The sequence below is a fragment of the Pimephales promelas genome, chromosome 11, assembly GCF_988280905.1.
Source record: "Pimephales promelas chromosome 11, fPimPro1.hap1.1, whole genome shotgun sequence".
In the NCBI taxonomy this organism is placed as follows: domain Eukaryota; kingdom Metazoa; phylum Chordata; class Actinopteri; order Cypriniformes; family Leuciscidae; genus Pimephales; species Pimephales promelas.
The window spans coordinates 15,243,336-15,263,742 of record NC_142779.1 but is presented as its reverse complement, the minus strand read 5'-3'; the positions used below and the strand labels follow the sequence as shown (position 1 = coordinate 15,263,742).

Below are 20,407 nucleotides of genomic sequence, written 5' to 3'. Positions count from 1 at the left end.
AGATAGAGAGGAAAACTAGATGGAGAGAGACAAGAAGAGGCAAAGTGATAAATTAATTATAAATGCTCTATAGCATGATGAACAATAGAGAGAGTGAACTGGGATTCAGTAAGTCCATTATTTAGGATTGTAATCGACATGAAAAGAGAGGAGAAAAAGGTCAGGGTATATTCTGGCAAACTGTTTGCCAATCACATCTAGCAATCAGCAAAGCAAGCTGTGGTACACGCCATTTACTAACAAGCGATGGGTAATTTGCAAAGCACATTCTGTGTTCCCAGCATGATACCATAGAGCGGCATAAAGTAAGAGGTTTGAGAAGTAAGAGGCGGGGCACCAGTTAAAATATTTCAAAGTAGTTCAGGCAAACAGGTATCAGTCAAATATTGATTGTTAACGGCTGAATTAGTGGGCTAACGAATATACCCTGACTGAAAAAGATAGAGAACAAGAGTTGAAAAGAATCAAGATTTAGGTCTGCTGATGATCTTTAGTCATAATTGCTCTTCCAACCATTTAATGTAAAAAAATAAGTCTTCTAAAGAGGCTTGACTGTGATATTCTCCTGTCTCAGTCACTCAAGTCAACATACTAAGATCTAGCCTCTTTAGCCATGTCGAGTTGAGGTCTGATTTGAGATCGAAAGGACTGAACTTGCTCCTGAGTCCTGACACATGATCATGCTTGACGTATTGTGCAAATGACTTGCGGTTGACCTCGTCACACCAACCTCAGCCCTCATCCTTCTGCAGCTCAGCTCACTGCGCGTGCTTCATCTCAAGCTTTTTACAAGTGGTAGTGCCATCTAGTGGCCTTTTAAAGATGCATTTTCCTGTAAATAGAAAATGAATGCATCCACATAACATCATGTAATTGATTTACCCTTTGAAAATGTTTATGCAAGCTCATATTTTCAGACTTTCAGGTTCATTTTGAATTGCTTAGGCTGATCCATAGAATTTTGACAAGAGGAATTTCATGCATTGTGAATCCAGTGAATGATTCTGGGGATTTTATTCGACAAGTTATGATCAAATCGAAGGGATTCATCACAGGGATACAGTACATAACATTTTAACAGTAAGCCTATTTGTTACGTTGAGCTCTCTGAGAGAAAATGTTATGTACTGTATCCCTGTGATGATAAATCTTGGCAGGCAAGCCAACACAAGGCAGGATCCAAGTGCAGAGAACATTTCATAGAATAATAGCAAATAAGCAAAACAACCAAATAGGTCTACAGGAAAATCCAGATAATCAGGGGGCAGAACTGAAAGTCAGCAACAACATCCTACAAAAGAAAAGACCAAAGAAACTCAGGAAGCACAAGGGCTAATATAGAGAAACATTATCAAGATAAGACAAAGCTGAATGTTATCACAACACTCAAGAGCACAGCTAAAGGACACTGGGAAATGAAGTTTGCAATTCAAAAATCCCAAAATCAGTGAAGAGGAGATCAAGAGCACTCTAGCAGGATGGATGTTTTTATCCCTTTCCTGCATGAATTATGATAACCTCAGTCAGGATTTTTTTTTCCTATTGCTCTTAGGACATGTAACACAAGATTTGAAATATTGCATGTCCAAATGCTTCCCAAGGCGTCAGTTAGGTGACGCCTTGGGGGTGAGAATGGGCTGTATTTTATTATTGCACAAATTTTTCAAAGATATTTTCAGCATGCAGTATTAAACAATACAGTAATAACACTGCAATATTGTGTGTAAACAAACCAATCAATCAAATTATTGGTATGGTAATCAGATTACTTTCTGATGTTGCGAGTAAAGTAATGCATTAAAAGTAATGGGCATAATCAGATTACTTTTTTGGGTGTAACGTGTAAAGCAATGCATTACAAGTTACATACATTGTAATCACATTACTTTTTTGATGTTAATGCAAATTACCTTCTAATAACACAAATAAATGTATTTAGAGTAAAAAAAAAGTATTTTCAAAAACAGTCAGTATGAACATCCATCAGGGCTGGACATCTTACACCTTACCTTATCAATTTGTTTTACACGTTGCAACGATACAATTGTCTCGTTAGTGTTTGGTCGATGTATCGATCCTTATTGATGTAGCCTATTGTTACAACTTAAATCCTGCGAGCACATCATCTTCTTCCTCATCATCATCATCTCGTGCTGATCTCTGGGCAGAAGGGGGTGTGTTCTCATCAGAGCGCTGGAAATCCCCCCATTAGTCACATAAAAGCAACACGAACGGCAGCTTTACATCATATTAAAGCTCGATCCTGTGCCGTAAGAGGACTTTTAACTATGTAGGCACGGAGGACAAGGTTTAAATGGGCAATCTGACGGGCAGCTGGAGATATAAGGAGCCGAGCACAGTGGAAGAATGCGACTCGACGTGGGAAACGGACTCGGAGAGCGACGAGCATCAGCCGGGAGGAGAGGAGGAGGACAGCGGTATCTCCGAGTCTGTGAGCCCGGCGGATGCCGTCAGAGGAGCCGAACAGCAGGATCACGGACCACCGCAGGTGCTTCTCATCATTCACGAGCACTAAAAGATAACAAAAGAAATGGATAACCACTGAAAACGGTCATTAGTCGCATCTGTAGGAATTGCAAGCGCGTATGGCAGTGTGGAGTAGCCTAATAATTGGTTTGTCAACCTATTACCATAACATTATAATTATTATAAAATTGGACATGCTGGCGTAAAGAGCACAACTACACTGAAAATTGTACCTTTGAGTAAAATATTGGCTAAATAGCGAACAGATGTAGGATATGTCGTGTCATTATATTGTCCCTGTAGGACCTCTTAATTTTAGTAATCAGACGTTGGCTTTGTGACATTGGTAATTATGCTAATATTAACACGAACATTGTAATATTAATATTAAAAAGACAATATTAAAAGAACATTATATTAATAATTAATATTTTAAAAGTGTCCCAAAATTTGACCTATATTTGAAGAACCAGTGACCTTTTACTTTTGGCCTTTCAGCATTTTGGTCTATTTATGCCTATTTAATTTAGTCAAATGTAGGCTAATCAAATTTGACCAAAACAGTTACTATATCAAGGGGTGGTGACCCCTTGTAATTTTCTTCTAAAAAAAAAAAAAAAAAAAAGAAGAAAACTTGAAGTCGCCATGAAATCTAAATGGATCATATTTGTTATGATGTTTCCATGCACAATATTAATTTAATATTTTTTACAATTACAAATAAAATGCATGTTCTTTAATCTTTACTCAAAATAACTCCCACTTGCTTGCACCAACATCTCTTCTCTGATGAAGTGCTTGCTATAGCACAAGGCTGAACAACCTGTCACTCACATGGCATGATCACAGCATTAGCAAACCAAAACGATCAAATGATCCAATCAATTCCTGATGGACTGAAGTCGCGCCCTACATTTTTTCTGGTTCCAGAAGCAATTTTACTGGTATACGGGGGAAAGTAGTAGTAGTAGTAGAAGAAAATAGAAAAATAATGCAGATGTACCGGTACATACATGAGATAATATGAAACACCAAAATGATTGAACAAATTAACCAGAAAAAGGGAAGAAGTTGTGTCACAGAGTTGATTTTTCTTAGACCGGTTAAAAGTGGGAGGGTGGGCAAAATCTTTGCCCTTGTTAGAAGTAATTTGTTTTAAATGGCTGATGTTCTCTCAAGATTTCTGGATTTTAAGGCCACCTAGACTGTGACCTGTTCAATGTGACCTATTTCCTCAAGGGAAATTTGCTCTCTTGAATTTGCTGTCAGCAGAAGAAGGAAATTGGATTTTTATTCATTTGAAACTAAGATTTTGATAACAGCTTTTCACACACACCGTAATAGTTTTTTTTAAAACCCTGCATCAAAGACCATAATATAAAGCGTTTATGTAATTGAATATAATGTTATTAATTAATAAGCTTCACAGGCCTTTCAGTATGTCATTGGTCCCAACAAGCAAACAGCTTTATGTTGTGTGTAGAGTGCAAGCCTTCTGTGCAGCGCTTTCACTCAGCCGTAAAGATGTTCAGTGTTTGAACATTACAAGAGGCTGAGAGCTAAAAATGGTCATGAATTAGTTAGGAAAAAGTACATACAGTAGTCTACAAAATGGAGCTCCTCTCTCCCGTCTAGAAGCATTTGCATCCCAGTGGAAGAGCAGTGACAATGTAGCTCAGATGCTGATGAGTGAAGTCATTCATACTCTCTTTCACTGCCTATGTAACCATTCCATTCCTCTCGCTCTCTTCCTCTCACACAGTTTGGTGACATAATGGAGTCTTCCACTAGGATGAAGAGGAGCTTTTATGCCGCAAAGGACTTGTACAAGTATCGTCACAGTTATCCGGTAAAGAGTTACATCTACTCTCTTTAGATTTCTCATGCAGAGCTCAGAGGCCGATCATCTTTGAATATAAAAGTTTCCAGTAAATATTGCCGTATGGTCAAAAAGAAAAAAAAATTAAGACTAGATGTTCAATTGTTTTTTTGTTTTTTTTGCTCTCCCACTCTCTCTTTATCCTTTTGTCAATGGTTTTATTCTCGGATTTTGTTGCTCAGAACTACAAGGAGCCTCGTCAGCCGAATGAATATCGCAATCTGAGATTCTATCTGAATAAGATCCCCCTGGTGCCGGACGGTGAGTGTGTGTTTGATTATATGTTTAATGAAAGAAGGATAAGACTGTACAGTGGGATCTGGACTGAAAAGCAGGCCATCACTTACACTATATTGCCAAAGGTTTTGGGACATCTGCCTTTACATGCACATGAACTTTAATGGCATTCCACTCTTAATCTGTAGGGTTTAATATGATTAATAAGATTTTAATAAGATTATATACAACTGTGGCCATAAAAGTGGTTGGAACACCTGAATTCAGTGATTTGGCGGGGTGTCCTTTTGGCAATATCGTGGTGTGTTTCTTAAAATTCCTTCGTATGTGTTCATTTTACATCGGGAGTGATGTGCTCTAAATGTGCACTGAATTGTACCATAGTGGAGGGATTTTCTTTTCACAAGAGCAAGTCTGTTTCCTTTATTCAAATATGCTTTATTGTTTTTAAACCACCATAATATTAAAGGAACTTCCTCTCTGGAAGTCCCATGATTCTCATAATGAGACTGTGCCTTAATTGTTACTTGGGTAAATTGTGTTATAGTAATAACAAGCAGCCAGTTCAGGAAAAGAAACATTGGTGGAAATAATGATCTGAGCTGGTAATTCAGCAAGATTCAAACCATGATTCACACAAACGATCTTTGATTCAATTCAATTCAATTCAATTCAAATGTATTTTCACAATACAGCAACTTTACAAAAAGTGCATTTCAGAAATGTACATAGAAAAGATACAGGTAGTTTATCATGTATTAATTTAGGGCATAACACAGGTGTCGAGTCATCTCTTCACAGGCGTTTAGTCATCTCTTCCCAAGTGTTGGTGCGTCTGAAGTCTCTGTGAGAGATTTGATACAAACTGGAGCTGATGAACGCTATTTACCTAATAACAGCAGAAAAGCAGATGAGAAATACCGTAATTAGCATAACTGCTATTCATAATATTAATCCATTCGATCTGATTCAACAGTAGTATAAAAGGTAAGCATTATGCGAATTCTTGGCTAAAGAGATGCGTCTTTAAACTATTTTTAAACTGGGACAGCGAGTCAGAGCCTCGAACAATTTCAGGAAGGTTATTCCAGAGAGTCCTTACCCATGATTATTATAACACTTCAAGGAGTAGTTTGGCCAGAAAATGTAAATTCATTCGTACAACTCATTATTTATTTGTTCCAAATTTGTCTAATACTAATGAAAGTTTTACATTTACATTTACAGTACCTACAGATGTCTGTTATGAGATTGAATAATTATTTTGAATAATATCTTATCAATTAATTGGTTTATGTGGTTCACAAAACTATTCCGAATCATTTGTTCAGCTCAAAGACAGATCTTGCTGGATTGGCTGATTAATGAAAAACAGCTGAAATTGAAGAAGAAAAACAACAACTTTTTTCATAATTTAATGCTGTTTTTGGATCTTCTTAGCCGTGGTCAGCATGTGACCTGGCATTATTTACAGAAAAGCGTATCCTTCTGTTTTCTGTAGCCATGGTTTTAAATAACATGAGATCTGGGTGAGTAAATAGTGACTGAATTAAAATTTTTGGTTGAACTATTGCTTTAACCTCCATATTACACTGGACGTGTTCTTAAAATTGCTGTGGATTAAATGTGTCCGTCTAAAAAGAGATTTTGCTAAAGGCCAGTCAGTCCCACCTACAATATTTTACCTGCCAACACAAGAATATTACAAAAGACATGAACATACATACTACATTTTTACCTAGACAAACATAAAGCAGTTTTTACAACTGAATACACATGCCAGCTGGTGTGAAGGAAGCACATGGGTTCTGGAGTGCTTCATTAGCTGAATGTTTTCCCTCAGGGCCACTTTAGGCTGGCAGACAGTGAAGACATCTCAGAGGAGCCATTGATTGGTTATTGTGGGCATGTTTGAGAATTAACTGAATCTGTTGTGCAAGCATTTAATGGCAGCAACTGCTTCACTGCTGTTTTTGGAGAAACACACACACACACACACACACACACACACACACACACACGCTGTTCTCTGTGTCCCCCAGAGATTACAGTGTTTCCATGTCACAGATGACCTACACATCTATTTCCACTCTGAAACAACACACAGTCCTGTGTGTCTTCTTAAAGTGATAGTTCACCCAAAAATGAAAATTATGTCATCATTTACTCACCCTCATGTCATAAAAAACAAGCTGATATAAGCTTTGACTTCCTTTATTTCTGTGGAACATTAAAAGAAGATATGTTGATATGTCAAAAGGTTTTTTCTCCATACAATGGTCATATTCCTCCTTTTGTGTTCCACAGAAGAAAGAAAGTCAAGCAGGTTTGGAACAAGTGGTGAGTAAATTATGACAGAATTTTCTCATTACCATGTTAATGTGTTCATTAGAAGAATAAGTGATGTCTGACACTAGAATGAATCATTTTTCTCAACGTTCATAAAATAGATCTGAATGATTTGTTCACAAATTTCACTTATTTGTACAACTTAAATGATCAAGGTTCCAGTAATTGTCAAGTTAAGAGCTTGTTGGAAGAGAAGACAAATCAATAACGACTTAAATTTTGGTATGCTTATTGTAAAAAAAAACCTTATGGACTAAAGATAAGATATTTAATGGCGTTTTTGGATTCTTTTCGAGACTGTCTGCATGAAAAAGAATTACCAGGACATTATTCACTATTTGACCTTTGATTTTCATGGAAGAAATGAAGAAATTTGTTTGGCAGAATTGTTATTTTTGGGTGAATAGTCTCTTTATTAGAGTTTTAAGTTACTTATTCTGAGCTTGGCCCATTGTGATGATTTATTATTTTTTTCTTTGTCCCCCCAGGTATTTATATTGAAGAAATCCTTACTAAATGGAGGGGAGACTATGAAAAACTAGAGCACAATCATACATACATTCAGTGGTAAGACATTTCATCAATATTCAAGCTTCTTAACGAGTAATAAAGTGCATAGTCAGTAATTGCTCAATAAGGCTTAATTATTACTATTAGTCTTCACAAATTGTTATTGGCCAGACACTTATTATTAAATTATTATTATTGCTCGTTGAAAGAATAGAGAAAGTTACACACTGATATATGCTTGAGGGATTTTTGGAGGGGGGATTAGATATGTTTTTCTTTACCATCTGTTTAAAATGAACTTCATCTTCTTTAGAAGCAAATCCTGTAGATCGAGGCAAAAGGCAAAATGAAAGCGGGCAAAGGCAGTGATAAAGACATCAGCACAATTGTGATATCTGCAGGTCAAGGGGTCAGTAACACATCCTCTTTGCAACAAAGGATGGCCTTAGGACTACACTGGATAAAAAGATTTTTAAATGTTTAACGTTGCTTAAATATTCATGGACCGCTTTGGCTGACATCATCTCTTTAGTAACTGAAGAATCTTTGGGAAATGTCTATGACTTGAAGGCATTTTCCGATTAAATGGTCCATTTTCCTACATTGAAGAGGCAAACGATAAAGGTTTAATCTTAATGGCAGAAGAAAAGTGCAACCCACATTATAGGAAGGAATGTATGTAAGCTTTTCTAAGAATTTGAGATTAAATCAAGCATGATTAATTAAACATCTTGCAAGCACTTTAGTGAAAAAGCATCCAGCTGCTTGGGTGCATCACAGCTTTGGATGTATCAAGAACTATTTTTTACAGTCTATGATCGAGACATGAAAATGCATATTTCATATTTGTCTTTTAAAGCTGTTGGTATCAGAAAAATACCCAACATCTCTTTTGGATTTCGATGATGCTTATATCATTGAGGAAAAAGAGGAAATGAATCTTATTCAAACTGCAGTTTGTGCATAAGATAAGGTCTAATGTATGAATTTTGTAGGACCTGCATTCGCCTTATGCTTCTGTCAAAAACAATACAAATTGCTTTATTTTGCCCTTATCAGACTTTTCAACATGACTATTGTACATTTTTAAATCAATATGGGCTTAAAAATGTATTTTTTGCTTAATAATGATTGAAGTTACCACAAGCTTGTTCTTGATCAACTGCTGATATTAGCAACATTTTCAAAGCACATAACAAGTTCAGTATTCACACTTGAGGTATAAATGTGTGTTATGGATTTAAGTAAAGTTAACCACTGACCTTATTCTAATCAGTCAAAAAACTGCTTAAATTAGCCTTCAAATTGACATCATGTCATTTGCTTTTTAGTTTCATGCCTTTGAGTCGTCCTATTTGCTCATAAAGTGATTTTCAGCTAACTTTGAAGGCCGTATGAAGGTTGAACTGTGGTTCTACAGTACGTCATGTGCTCTTGTAAAGCTCTCAGCTGGGTGTTGTTACATCTCACACACTTTCATAGCTGAAGCTCCTGCTCGTTCTTGTCTGTGCTTTGCGGGTGAGGAAGAGGGGGAGGACATGATGCCCCGAGCCCGCGTGAAATAACAACACGGTTCTAAAATCAGGCTTCGCGCTTATGCTGCCAATCGTACCTCGGCACTCCCTCCTGCCGAGGAAAAAGTGATTAGCTTCTCTCATTCCCCCTACTAATTTTTCACACTCTGTATGCTTGCAGGGCTATTTGCATAATATCAATTAGCGAATGTAAAAACACATAAACGGTGAGTGAGTGCAAGCAGTCAGGTTGCTAGCATTTTGTTCTTTAAGTAAATAAAGATGAGAGGACAGTGAAAGCAGAGTTGCCAGTTCCGCTTATTATCTGCCCATTTGACCTTGTTTTTTTTAAAAGAAGTCGCTTCTAGATTTTGGTATTCGTGGGTAGGCTCTTTTTTGGAAATAACATCTTAATAATAAATAATAATACCTCTCCACCAATAAACTGGTGTGTGGTGGGCGTTCAAACTGCTGGATCAAACTGCTGACAGAGAGAAATTTATCCTTTGTGTGTCTGTGTCTGTCTCTCTCTCTGTGTGTTTGTGTGTCCTTTTTCTTTTTCTTTTTCCTTGATATGGGTTTGTCAAGTGCCAATACTGATATCCAGGGAAATTTGTATGGTTGATATAAAGTTAATATATGATGTAGGCTAATACAATGAAATTCTAGCAAATTACTATATTCCTGTAGTTCAAACAGTAAAGCGTAGCGCTAGCAACGTCAACTCGTCAAGGTCATGGGTTCAATTCCCAGGGTAAAACGTACATCTTCAATGAAATGTAAGTCTCCATGGATAAATGCATACAGTATATATTTAATATACTTCTTTTACTTACTCAGAATGAATCAAAATGTTTTTCTTTAATAGGCTACCTAAAATGTTTGCAGATAGTTATTGTCCAATGTTGTCAGTTGTTTCTGTAATTGATAAGTGAAGTTCACAACGTAATTTCGGGAGGAGTGAACCCATCTAATCTTTCAATTAATTTCTCATGCAGTCTCAGCATTTAAGCAGCCGCTCACCTTGCTCTGGCATCAGCTGTTTTGGCATCCCTCCACCTCCCCAACTCCACCAATATAATTTAGGCATCTTGCTACAATACTCATCATCCAAGCATTAGTATTCCCACAGGGGGATACATCTAAGCTCGAGTTGAAGCTGCTTCTTTGAGCCCCTCTACTGTGGACAGCAAGCCGAATACAATTAACCTTATTAGCTATATGGGCAAAGAAACTTGTGAAATAATTATTAATTTTGAGGTAGATCCTAACCTGTTTCTTGACTGCTGTTACAGGCTCTTCCCACTCAGAGAACAGGGCCTGAATTTTTATGCTCAAGAACTCACTCAGGATGAGATAAAGGTATGTTTCCTAAGTCAAACCCCTCTTTTCAAGATCTGAAAGAACAGTCAAGACATATACTTCAGTGGTTCTTCTTATTAAATAACTTTCTTCTTTGTAAGAATATATATATATATATATAAATATTTTTTTTTAAGTACTTCAAAGTTTTTGTACATAGAATAAACATCTAGAAAATAAAACGTTTTTTCATATATGTATCCTAATATATCAAGCTGTAAAATCCTTCAGTTCTAATTGGAACCTTTATTTTTAATAGTGTGTTATCATCTAGTCAAAGGTGTCAGAACATCTAAAAATAGGTCTCAGGCAGTGGCACGTTGTGTTTTAGTGTCATCATCTCACCTCTTTTTTTATTTGCCCTTAAATAACCTGCTGCTGTCGTTGTGCAGATAACCTTTTACAAAGTGACTTTTTGATGTCAACAGGAATTCCAAAGCACTCGAGAAGCCAAGAGACGCTTCCTCCTAGCATATACGATCATGTTGGATTTCTTTGGAATCAAACTCCTGGATAAAAATGGGAATGTGGCTCGGGCCCCAAACTGGCAGGATCGCTTCCAGCACCTGAATGAGTGAGTTGTCTTTTCGGTTTGCTGTTTTTATGTCCTTTTTACTCTTTAATTCCTTTCCTCTGAACTTTATGTTCTACTCCACTTGCACCAGTTCTCTTTACATTCCCTAATCTTAGTCTCATGTCTCCTGACATATTTAGCATGCTTCAGTCCAGGGAATTAGTATCCTTATGCCCGTTATGCCACTGCAAACGCAGCATATGTGAAAGCACTATTAGCGCGTGCTGCTCCTGTATCGTATACGCACCGCAACACGCACTGCAAACGGAGTATGTGTGAAACGGCATAGTCTCCAATCCCTGAAACACAATTTTGGTCATGACCCTGACTTTACCGTCATGTGACCATCTCATGCATGGGCCCTAGAAATGGGTCAGACGCACAGAGGAGGATAAATAGAGAAGAACTGAATAGGATACAAAACTTTTACATTTAGAGAGATGGTGAATGTGAGCAGGGACAGAAATGTAGAGACAGTTGGTAAGGAGAGTTGAAAATGAGTTTGAACACATGATGAGCAAGGAGGGAGCGAAAGAAAATCCGCAGTGCAGCTCGCTGAGTGGTAGACATACAGTAGATGACTGTGCGTATCTGTCCGTGTGTCATTGCCCCAGGACTGTGCCATAGAGGACACATATTACAGTGTGAATGGGCCTGTACCAAAGCTATCATTTTGAGAACGCTGAGTTTAATATCTTACACTGGACAAAAATGACCCTTTAATATATATAAGGAGAAAATCCATTTCAGATCAGTTTTCTTGAGAAAGAGCACTGCATATGATATTAAGGCCTGTTTTCCAGTAATGTAATTTAAATGTAATTGTTTTTGGATATAATGCACTGTCAGATGTTTTATTTTATTTTAATATTGTTTATACTTCAAACGAGTTAAAAATCTGCCTGTACTTTACAACTAGATGTCAATTAACTTTATTAGAGTATTAGTAGACTCCCCTGCTTAATATCCGCTAACTCTTTATTGTGATGGTTCTCCAATAGACAACCTACTAACTATACTGTATTTAACTTTGCAAGTACGTCAACTAATTCTAACCCTATCCCTATCAGTCTATTAATACTCTACTAACACTTTAATGAGAGTTAGTAGACATTTACAGTAGGTGCAATGTTACTCAACAGAACATGTTAAAGGGACAATAAAAAAGTCAAACCAAAGTCTACAGTGTAACCATAGATTAGCCAAAACAACTTAAGTCATGTCAAATAAATTTCAGGATCCCAACGTTAATTGGTACTGTGTCCTATTAATTAATTTGTTAAGTGTATATAATATGGAGTGTTTTTAATACTTAAAACTAGGTCACATAAGTAAATATTTGGTATATTTTTTATTAATATATGGTATATTTTATTATTTTGTATTAAAGGGTTAGTTCACCCAAAAATGAAAATTAAGTCATTAATTACCCACCCCCATGCTGTACCAAACCTGTAAGACCTTTGTTCATCTTCGGAACACAAATGAAGACATTTTTGATTAAATTTGAGAGGTGGATCACTGCTACATAGGCTGCCTAAGGGAATGAAACTCAATGGCCCAGAAAGTCAATGAAGAAAATGTTAAAATATTCCATGTGACAACAGTGGCTCAAGTATAAGTTTATCAAGCGATGAGAATACTTTTTGTGCGAAAAAACAAACAAAAATAATGACTTGACTGCAAAAGAAGCAAAACATGAGAGCAATGGTTTCATTCTGTGTGAATGACCCCTTAATATGCTTGGACCCTTTTCCACTATTCCTGACAAACTCCAATGACCAAAAATAAAATGTCATAAAATGTTCTCTTTCGTCAACAACCAACATTGCTTTATGGAAAATGTTGAACATTAAGTTAAATGTAGTTTTTGTACTATGACCTCTTGTCTTTCCAGGTCACAGCACAACTACTTGCGTATCACTCGCATTCTGAAAAGCCTTGGTGAGCTGGGCTTTGAAAGCTTCAAGCTGCCCCTGGTGCGTCTGCTTTTGGAGGAGGCACTGGTGGAGGGCACATTACCCAACATGCGTCACAGCGCACTGGAATACTTTGTCTACACACTGCGGCACCACGCTCAGAGACGCGCCCTGCTTCGCTTCGCCCAGCGCCACTACCAACCGCCCGAGAACTTCATCTGGGGGCCACCCAGGAAGAAACGCATTCCGGCCTCTGGATCCGCAGGGACAAGAGTGGGAAAAAACGAGGTGGTGGAGAGGAGTGCGGGCAAAGCCAGGTCACCTAGGGAGGCCAGAAATCATTTTGAGAGGGAGGTGGAGGACATGGACAAGAGGAAGAATGGAGAGTGGAAAACAGCAAAAGGGTCCAAGGTCGTCCTGCAGGAGTGCAGGGGGAGGGTAGATCTAGAAGAATATATTGAGACCATTCCTCTGTAAGAATAGAAAGTGAAGGATTCTGGGAATGCCTAAGCTGAGCTTCAAAGTTAGGCAAAGGAATGGCACAGCAATATTATTCCATACTATTGCCTTTTAGAGACTCGTTTTGTGAACAACTTGACTGTTTGACTTCTTTTTTTATACAAAGTGTTTTTTCTTAACTCTGAATACTTTTCAAAGTGTAAGCGGATGAATTTCTCTGCTGTTATTCTTACTTGCAGCCCTCTGGAGAGTTCTTAGCACACATATTATAAGTGTTAGTGAATATATATATATATATATATATAAGTGCTACTGAGCACATTGTGTGTGAAAAATTGCACTTTTTGTGTATTCAGTCTTCCCCTGAGAGAGAATATTATCTTTGAGAATAGGCTTTTTTTGCTAATCATAAGGCTGACTCTTAGACAGACGTGTCTTTTTTGAGTTTAGAGCTTGCTAAGGTTTCTTGTTATGGATACTCGTAGCTCCTTGCAACAGATCATAATAATGTGTAGTCGGTGTGAATATACTTGCAGGAATTTTCAGGTAATTGATCTTCCATGTTTTTATAGGTACGTGTGAGACTTTAATCCAGTTTTCTCGAAGACATCTTGCAATATAAAGTGCCTCTTCTTCCGTTGGTTACAGCATGTGTCGCGCTTTTGAGTCATTTTGAGTCTGAAGTAGTGTGCCGTGTGTGAAAAAACGATAGGCTACGCAAAATGAACTTGAATTCGATGTTTTTTGATTAAGCAAAGTATCTATCAAATTATGTACATTTTTTATGAAACTTGAACAGATAAATTCCGTTTTGACGGCATTAAATGAACGTGGTGTGACAGATCGCAGGTTGGAGTAATGGGCGTTGTAAAAGGTCTGCATGAACACAATTTAAATATATTCGCGTAGTTGTAAAATGAATGTACTGTGAGTGTTTTATAATGGATGCTCGCTGAAGAAGTGTATTTGGAGAAGTTTGTGAGGATCGGTAGTGGGCATCAGACTTCAAGTAGGCTTAAAGGAGGCCTTAAAGTACTGTAAACAAGGTTGGCACCCACAGGGGTAGGTGTTATTTTTTGTTGTAACAACTCACCTTTTCTGCACGCCCATTGCTCTGATCTGCACCCCTGTTTCGATCATGATGTGACAGAGCGCGCGCGTTAACCGATCTTCTTTTCCTACTACTAGTTAAAGCACAAAATAAACATGAATGGACTTCCAAAGGTCTATTTAAAAATAAAGTAGCCTACAACAAATGTATAATTTCTCTCGTAACTGGTGAAGAAGAGTCTCAACAGTGGAAACACACCAATAAAACAGCTTGCGAACATGGTAACGTTACATTTACCTCAGGAAAGCCTTTCAGTGGCCATTGCGAGCTAGCTGGAGCAGTAAAATTATAGTTTATATATGCACTGCACACTATTATAAATACACTTTATATTTTAACTTATCCTGTTTTTGTCTAAATTATAATAATGAACTTACTAATTCTGACAGAAACTGTGGAATCTTTAGACATCATTTTCTCAAAAACAGGTTTTTGATGTCAGCTACAAATTAAATTAAAGTTTTGAAAGATAATGGTAGTGTAATGTTATAAAGCAAAAACGTTGCTTTTTCATTTAGTCCATATCCTAACTTAAAACTACTTCAAGTGAGGGAGCATATTACTTACTGTATTCTCTGTGTGAGAGTGTATGCTGCCTTTCTCTCATCAGTGTTAATGTGTGGACAATCAGGGGGAGGGCTATGATGGTCACTATCCACATAGAATACAAATAGCCTACATTTTGTGTGTGTGTGTGAATCTGTTCTACCGGCACACAAAAAAAAGAAGTGAACATTTTCAGAAAAGACACATTTCTTCCATAACAATGGCTGAAGTTCATCTTCCTTTCTTTTTCATTAAACGATGAAGACTCTCTGTCCTCTTCCTGTTTTTCTCGCAGCCTCTTTCCCTCAGTCAATATTTGGATTGAGCTCACTTTTCTGTTTGCCGTCTAACCCAGTTCGTACCCTGGGGTTCATTAAACCCCATCTCTGTGAATGTGTGAGAGTCTCATTCCAAATGGACATATAACGCTTGTGTCTAAAATATGCCTTCATCTGGTCATTTTTTGAATGCAGAAATGCATGTGTTATGGCAGTTGGTGAAAAGAAAATGTCATCTGATGAGGAGATAGAAAGAAGTAAATTTGTTCATAAATGTCTTTTTCAACTTCTACTAAGAAATAAGTATTAAATATTTGCTTGCTTATCTCTAAAGTTCACTTGAATTTGTTCTTGATTTTTAGTTGTGAAGTTCTAGTGCTTTGGAAGCCAGTCTGAAACCAGTTTTTTTTAGGAGACAGGCTACTTTTATACAAAAACATTGCCTTTAAGTCAAGCAACGAGACTTCAGTTTCAGACGTAGCTAGTGACTTGGAAACAAATAGCCATCTTCTCTTTGTCCATCTTGCTCTAAAAGACTGTTGAATTCACATTTTAGTGTTTCTTGTGCCATAATTGTTGGAAACAGTTTGACTGGCCTAATGTAAGGCACTATAAGTGTTTTAACTGTTGGGAAGTGATAATTTGTTATCAAAGGAAGTGTGACGTTTATATTGTGGCCTACTGTATAATAAAGTGCAGATCTTTGACAAATTGCTTGTGTGTGAGCGTGTAAATGTGGTTACTGAATTGTGATGTTTTGCAACCTTGTTTTGCAACCAGTTGTCAGAGGAGAAATGGGAAATGTTATTATTATGACTTTTCAAATATATATTTATGCACTTTAAAAAGATGAATGCACATAAAAAACAGTTATTTGTGATAAAAAAAATGCTGAATAAATAAATCAAACCACAGACATAACACATTAATTCACCTTTTGTTTATTAAACTACACTGTGTTAATATCATTTATAATTACGTATATAATTAAAACTAGCATAATATAATTTGAAATATTTGTATTTATTTATTTGTTAAGAACCAGTGTAGAAGAGTAAAATACTTTTCTACCATAAAATGAACCTCCGGATGATACGGGACAGCTTTTGGGTCCCTTTTTGGATTTGTTTTGCAATAGCAACCGACTAACTGGAAGTCATCGCTTTCTAATGTCATTTCAAAACATTTAATTTCTCTCAGCTTAAGATAAAGCAGCCCAGTGTGTCGTGTTTTGACAGAGGACAAGTTGAATATCACTCTGTCCCCTCCCAAAATCCATATCGCTGGGTTTAGAGAATTTTTAAGACAGGGAATACAGTTAAAATCACAGAAGAGCGGTAGGCCTACCATATGGTCTGTTCAGGCAGCCTGGTCCCGTGTGGGCTTAAGGAGACCATGTTTGCTGTAATCAGTTTGAGCCTTGCTGTTGCTTGTCAAACTGTCAGTGTGTGGGAGCGGTTTTCCTGACGTACACCTGTGAGTGTGACTTTACCTGCCAGCTCTTCAGTCAAAGAGTTGTCAGACACAAACCTGGCCAGCCTCTCCCGGTGCGCTCCTGCACATCTTCTCCTGTGGTTTTCTTTGCTAGTTGGTCATGTTATCGCAAACAATAAAGTATGATATTTGCCATGTTTTAGAGATATGTACCATGGTAATATTGTGAAATATTGTAAGCGTCATATAAATATGATGGTATGTGTATGGTAATCCTTCAGCAATGGTGGGTGATCTTTTCAACTATGGACACATAAAAACATATAAAGTCTTGTCAGTATATGTTTTTAAAATAAATATTTTTCTTTCTTTTTTTTTTTGCTCATCTTAAAATATATTTTGTTAGTGTTCGAATTACGAGGGAGCTAAGGGAAGCTAAGGGAGCTCGGCTCCCCTAAAAAGGACCGGGGCTCCCCTGAAATGCTACTTTGAGACATTTAGGGGGAGCTCTAAAACCTTTGTGTCGCATTATATGATATCAGAAATGTGTCAGTGTTTATTCGCTCATTACATTACTATTTCCGAACATCTGTCTGTCTCTACTAATAAATGCAATGCTGTGTCTCCTGCTGTGACCATCCATGCGTGGCGGTGCTGCACTGAAATTACTACTTTTACGTCACTTGAACTTCTCACTGAGTTGGTATTTGAATGTTAGCTTAGCTTCAAGTTCAAAACATACTAATCGTTTTTTGGAACACTCTGTGGATACTAATAAAAATGTCAAAAAGAAAGCAGCCCAACCTCAGTCAATTTGGATTTACAAAAGGTAAGAATCATGGAATTACTTACTTGATCTGTGCGTTTGTGAGGATTGGCCCTAATCCTATTTAATATTGAAGTATTTTTTTTATGATTGTTATGTGAGTTATTCTGTTTTTATCACGATTTGCATGATGTAACAGGCCTAAGCGCGGTTGATTCAGAATCGGCGTGGACAGAGCTTGACAACACTGACTGACACTTGCGTTTTGAAGTAAACGGTTTACTAAGTAAACAATAGGTTTACGGTAAACCTATTGTTTTAAATGCCCGAACATGCACCAAAAGCGTTAAAGTCAGTCAGGGTCAGGGAGGATCGGAAAATAGGGCTCCCCCGAAAGCCACTTTGTAATTCGAACCCACACAGTAGGGCTCTGATTCTGAATAGCTAACAAGTGAAATTAACGAGATGTTTGTGTTGTGAGAGGAAATTAATCGTAATTTTCGAAATATTTGTTATGCAGTGGCAGGAAAGAGGAGAGTGAAGGATCTAATTGCAGCAAAATAGGCAACATATTATAAAATAGACAACTCAAGACAACATACTGTATTAACAAACATGGTCTTAATTTTGTTTGTTTTACTAACTCAATATGCATCAGTTAGCAGTTATAGTTAAACACTGTTTGACCCCACTGTGTTGCACTGTGTTGCTCTGTGTTAAATGTGCTGAGTGGAAGGCAGCGTGGCCGTACTGATCAGGAGTGACAGAATGAGGTGGAGGGGTTGTGCGTTGGAGAGTGGATACTTCCCATGACTCACTGCTCTAGTTTGTGTGTGTTTGCATGTATCTCGTTTGCTGTGCTGTATAGTCTCATTCAATTAGAAGCTTTAAAGCTTCATACCATGAACATACAACACAGAAAAACTGGCATCAACCACAGGTCAGGCATAAATGGATCAGTATGTTTAGATGAGGCCTACTGAATGATGCAGAGCACTACTGTACACATGGCCCAAGCAACTGTTATATCCCAGCAGTCATTACACCTTTTTAGTGAAATTCTAGCTTATTACTTGCTGAATACTACGCATTATTTACTGTATGCTGTATTTTTTTGTTTAAAATAGAAAGTAAACATACTATATTTCCTGTTGACAATGGGCAGTATAGCGCAGCACAATTTAGAATGCTTGTTACCTTTTCATTTAATTCAGTGCAACTCCAGACAGACACAAACCTTGATTTTCAACTAACCTTGATTTACTATTTGGTATTCAGTGTAATTAAGGGGAGGGAACATTCTAGAGAGAATTTGATTGGATAAAAAATAAATGCTGTTCTTTTTTTAACTTTCTGTTCATCAAAGAATCTAAAATGGTATGATGGTTTCCACCAAAATATTAAGCAGCATAACTAATTTCACCATTGGTAATAATTGGAAATGTTTCTTGAGCAGCAAATCAGCACATTAAACGGAACAATGAAGAATGATGCTTAAAATTCAGCTTTGCATCACAGGAATAAATTACATAAATAAAAATTAAATAGAAAATATTTCCTTTTGATTATATTTTACAATATTACTGTTTTACTGTATTTTATTGCTCAAATAATGTCCATCTTGGTGAGCAAAGAGACCCCAAACATTTGAACGGAATAAGATGGGTATAGTCTAGTCTCTTTGTGGTTTATATTTGCCTCAGAGTATGTGTCAGATTAATATCTGACTGACACATTAATACTTTCATAGTTAACAGACTTCAGTTCAACCCACAAAATTGTGGTTTCATGGGGAATTAAAGGAGCAATGTTCATTTAATCCTGCTGACCGCAATGATAAGAGTATAAGCAGCTGTTTACCTCACCTCTTCCAGCAACTCTATCATCATCATCTCTCTCTTTCTCTCTCGACTGATATCATGTTGAAAATTTGACCTTGAGTCTATCTTCTGAGCTCCACTGAACAGCTAGATAAACATGTTTTGCCAACATCTCTTTCAGAAATGATACTTAACTGTTTTCCTCCCTGGTATATTTTATTGTGAAATTATATTCTCAACTAAACATACTTTATTAAAACCATGATCATGAATATGCATTCATGCTTCCAGCTATCAGGGTTTATTTGTCATGCCTACTGGTTTATAAGCCTGTCCAGTCCATTACGACTGAGGTTGCACGTTGCAGGGTTGGTAGTGTCATATAGCGCAGATGGATTTTTACACAAGTCTAGGGACTGTCCGTTCCACACTATTTGAGTTTTGTCCAGCTGACAAATAGGAGTGACTTCTCCTTTTAGAGTGTTTCTCTTTCTTTCTGTCAGCTTCACGGAAACTGAACTTCTGAAACCCAGACCTGTAAATTATAGTCTTGTGATACCGTTTTTTTAGCACCTGGGTTCACAACCTTACCTAATTAATTTTTAAATAAAATGTACAGTGTTTTAATTTGACATTTATATATACAGTATATAAATGTGCAATTTAATAATGAAAGATTCATTTATTCAAAAATTCTATTCAAACTCACTGATAATCTAAAGGGTTATGAATGGGTGTGACGCTTATGTATGTTTTACCAAAAGCTCAATTACTTTGCACACTGTCATACGACATGTATCAAACTGTTTGTGTTCTCACTTTGATTCCCCATTGGGATAAGGGTAACTGAAACCCCAGAAACGTATGTTTTCTGTAAAGACGAAGTGTTGATAGGACTCATAGCAGTGCGTGTAATGAAACGGCCAGTTATGTCAACTCAATTCTTCACTGTTAGCAGCCATGTGGCTTCAGATGACCTTCTCTCAGCCATGAAATGACAAAGAGCATTAATGCCTTTGTCCAGGATATTATCCAGCCATTACACAGCTGTTCCCATGCAAGCTTAATACACCGAGTGTGTAAAAATGAGTCACACTTTGCCAGTAAACACTTACTTACATCTTGGTTAATTCCCTTGGCCTTTTTTACACCAAGGTTTGTG

General features: G+C 37.1%; 1 protein-coding gene across 2 annotated transcripts; it reads left to right on the top strand.

The window, feature by feature from the left end:
* The first annotated feature begins 2,104 nt into the window (after positions 1 to 2,104).
* ogfrl1 (opioid growth factor receptor-like 1) lies at positions 2,105 to 15,936 on the top strand. 2 transcript variants are annotated; one of them, XM_039672399.2, is made up of 8 exons: positions 2,105 to 2,509; positions 4,250 to 4,336; positions 4,549 to 4,627; positions 6,911 to 6,943; positions 7,441 to 7,519; positions 10,272 to 10,338; positions 10,767 to 10,912; positions 12,810 to 15,936. In XM_039672399.2, exons 1-8 carry the CDS (start codon positions 2,315 to 2,317, stop codon positions 13,306 to 13,308), a joined length of 1,185 nt encoding a protein of 394 aa, XP_039528333.2. In that variant the 5' UTR covers positions 2,105 to 2,314; the 3' UTR covers positions 13,309 to 15,936. The 2 variants fall into 2 exon arrangements, with proteins under 2 accessions (XP_039528333.2, XP_039528334.2); XM_039672400.2 differs by lacking the exon at positions 6,911 to 6,943 and having other exon boundaries at positions 2,106 to 2,509.
* Positions 15,937 to 20,407: the final 4,471 nt, after the last annotated feature.

What these genes read in the sequence shown, in the direction of transcription:
- ogfrl1 (XM_039672399.2), top strand. Translation starts at nt 2,315, where the DNA reads ATGGGCAATCTGACGGGCAGCTGGAGATATAAGGAGCCGAGCACAGTG. An exon ending in TCACTCAGGATGAGATAAAG is followed by an intron (nt 10,339 to 10,766) that starts GTATGTTTCCTA and finishes TGATGTCAACAG; the next exon opens with GAATTCCAAAGCACTCGAGA. An exon ending in CGCTTCCAGCACCTGAATGA is followed by an intron (nt 10,913 to 12,809) that starts GTGAGTTGTCTT and finishes TTGTCTTTCCAG; the next exon opens with GTCACAGCACAACTACTTGC.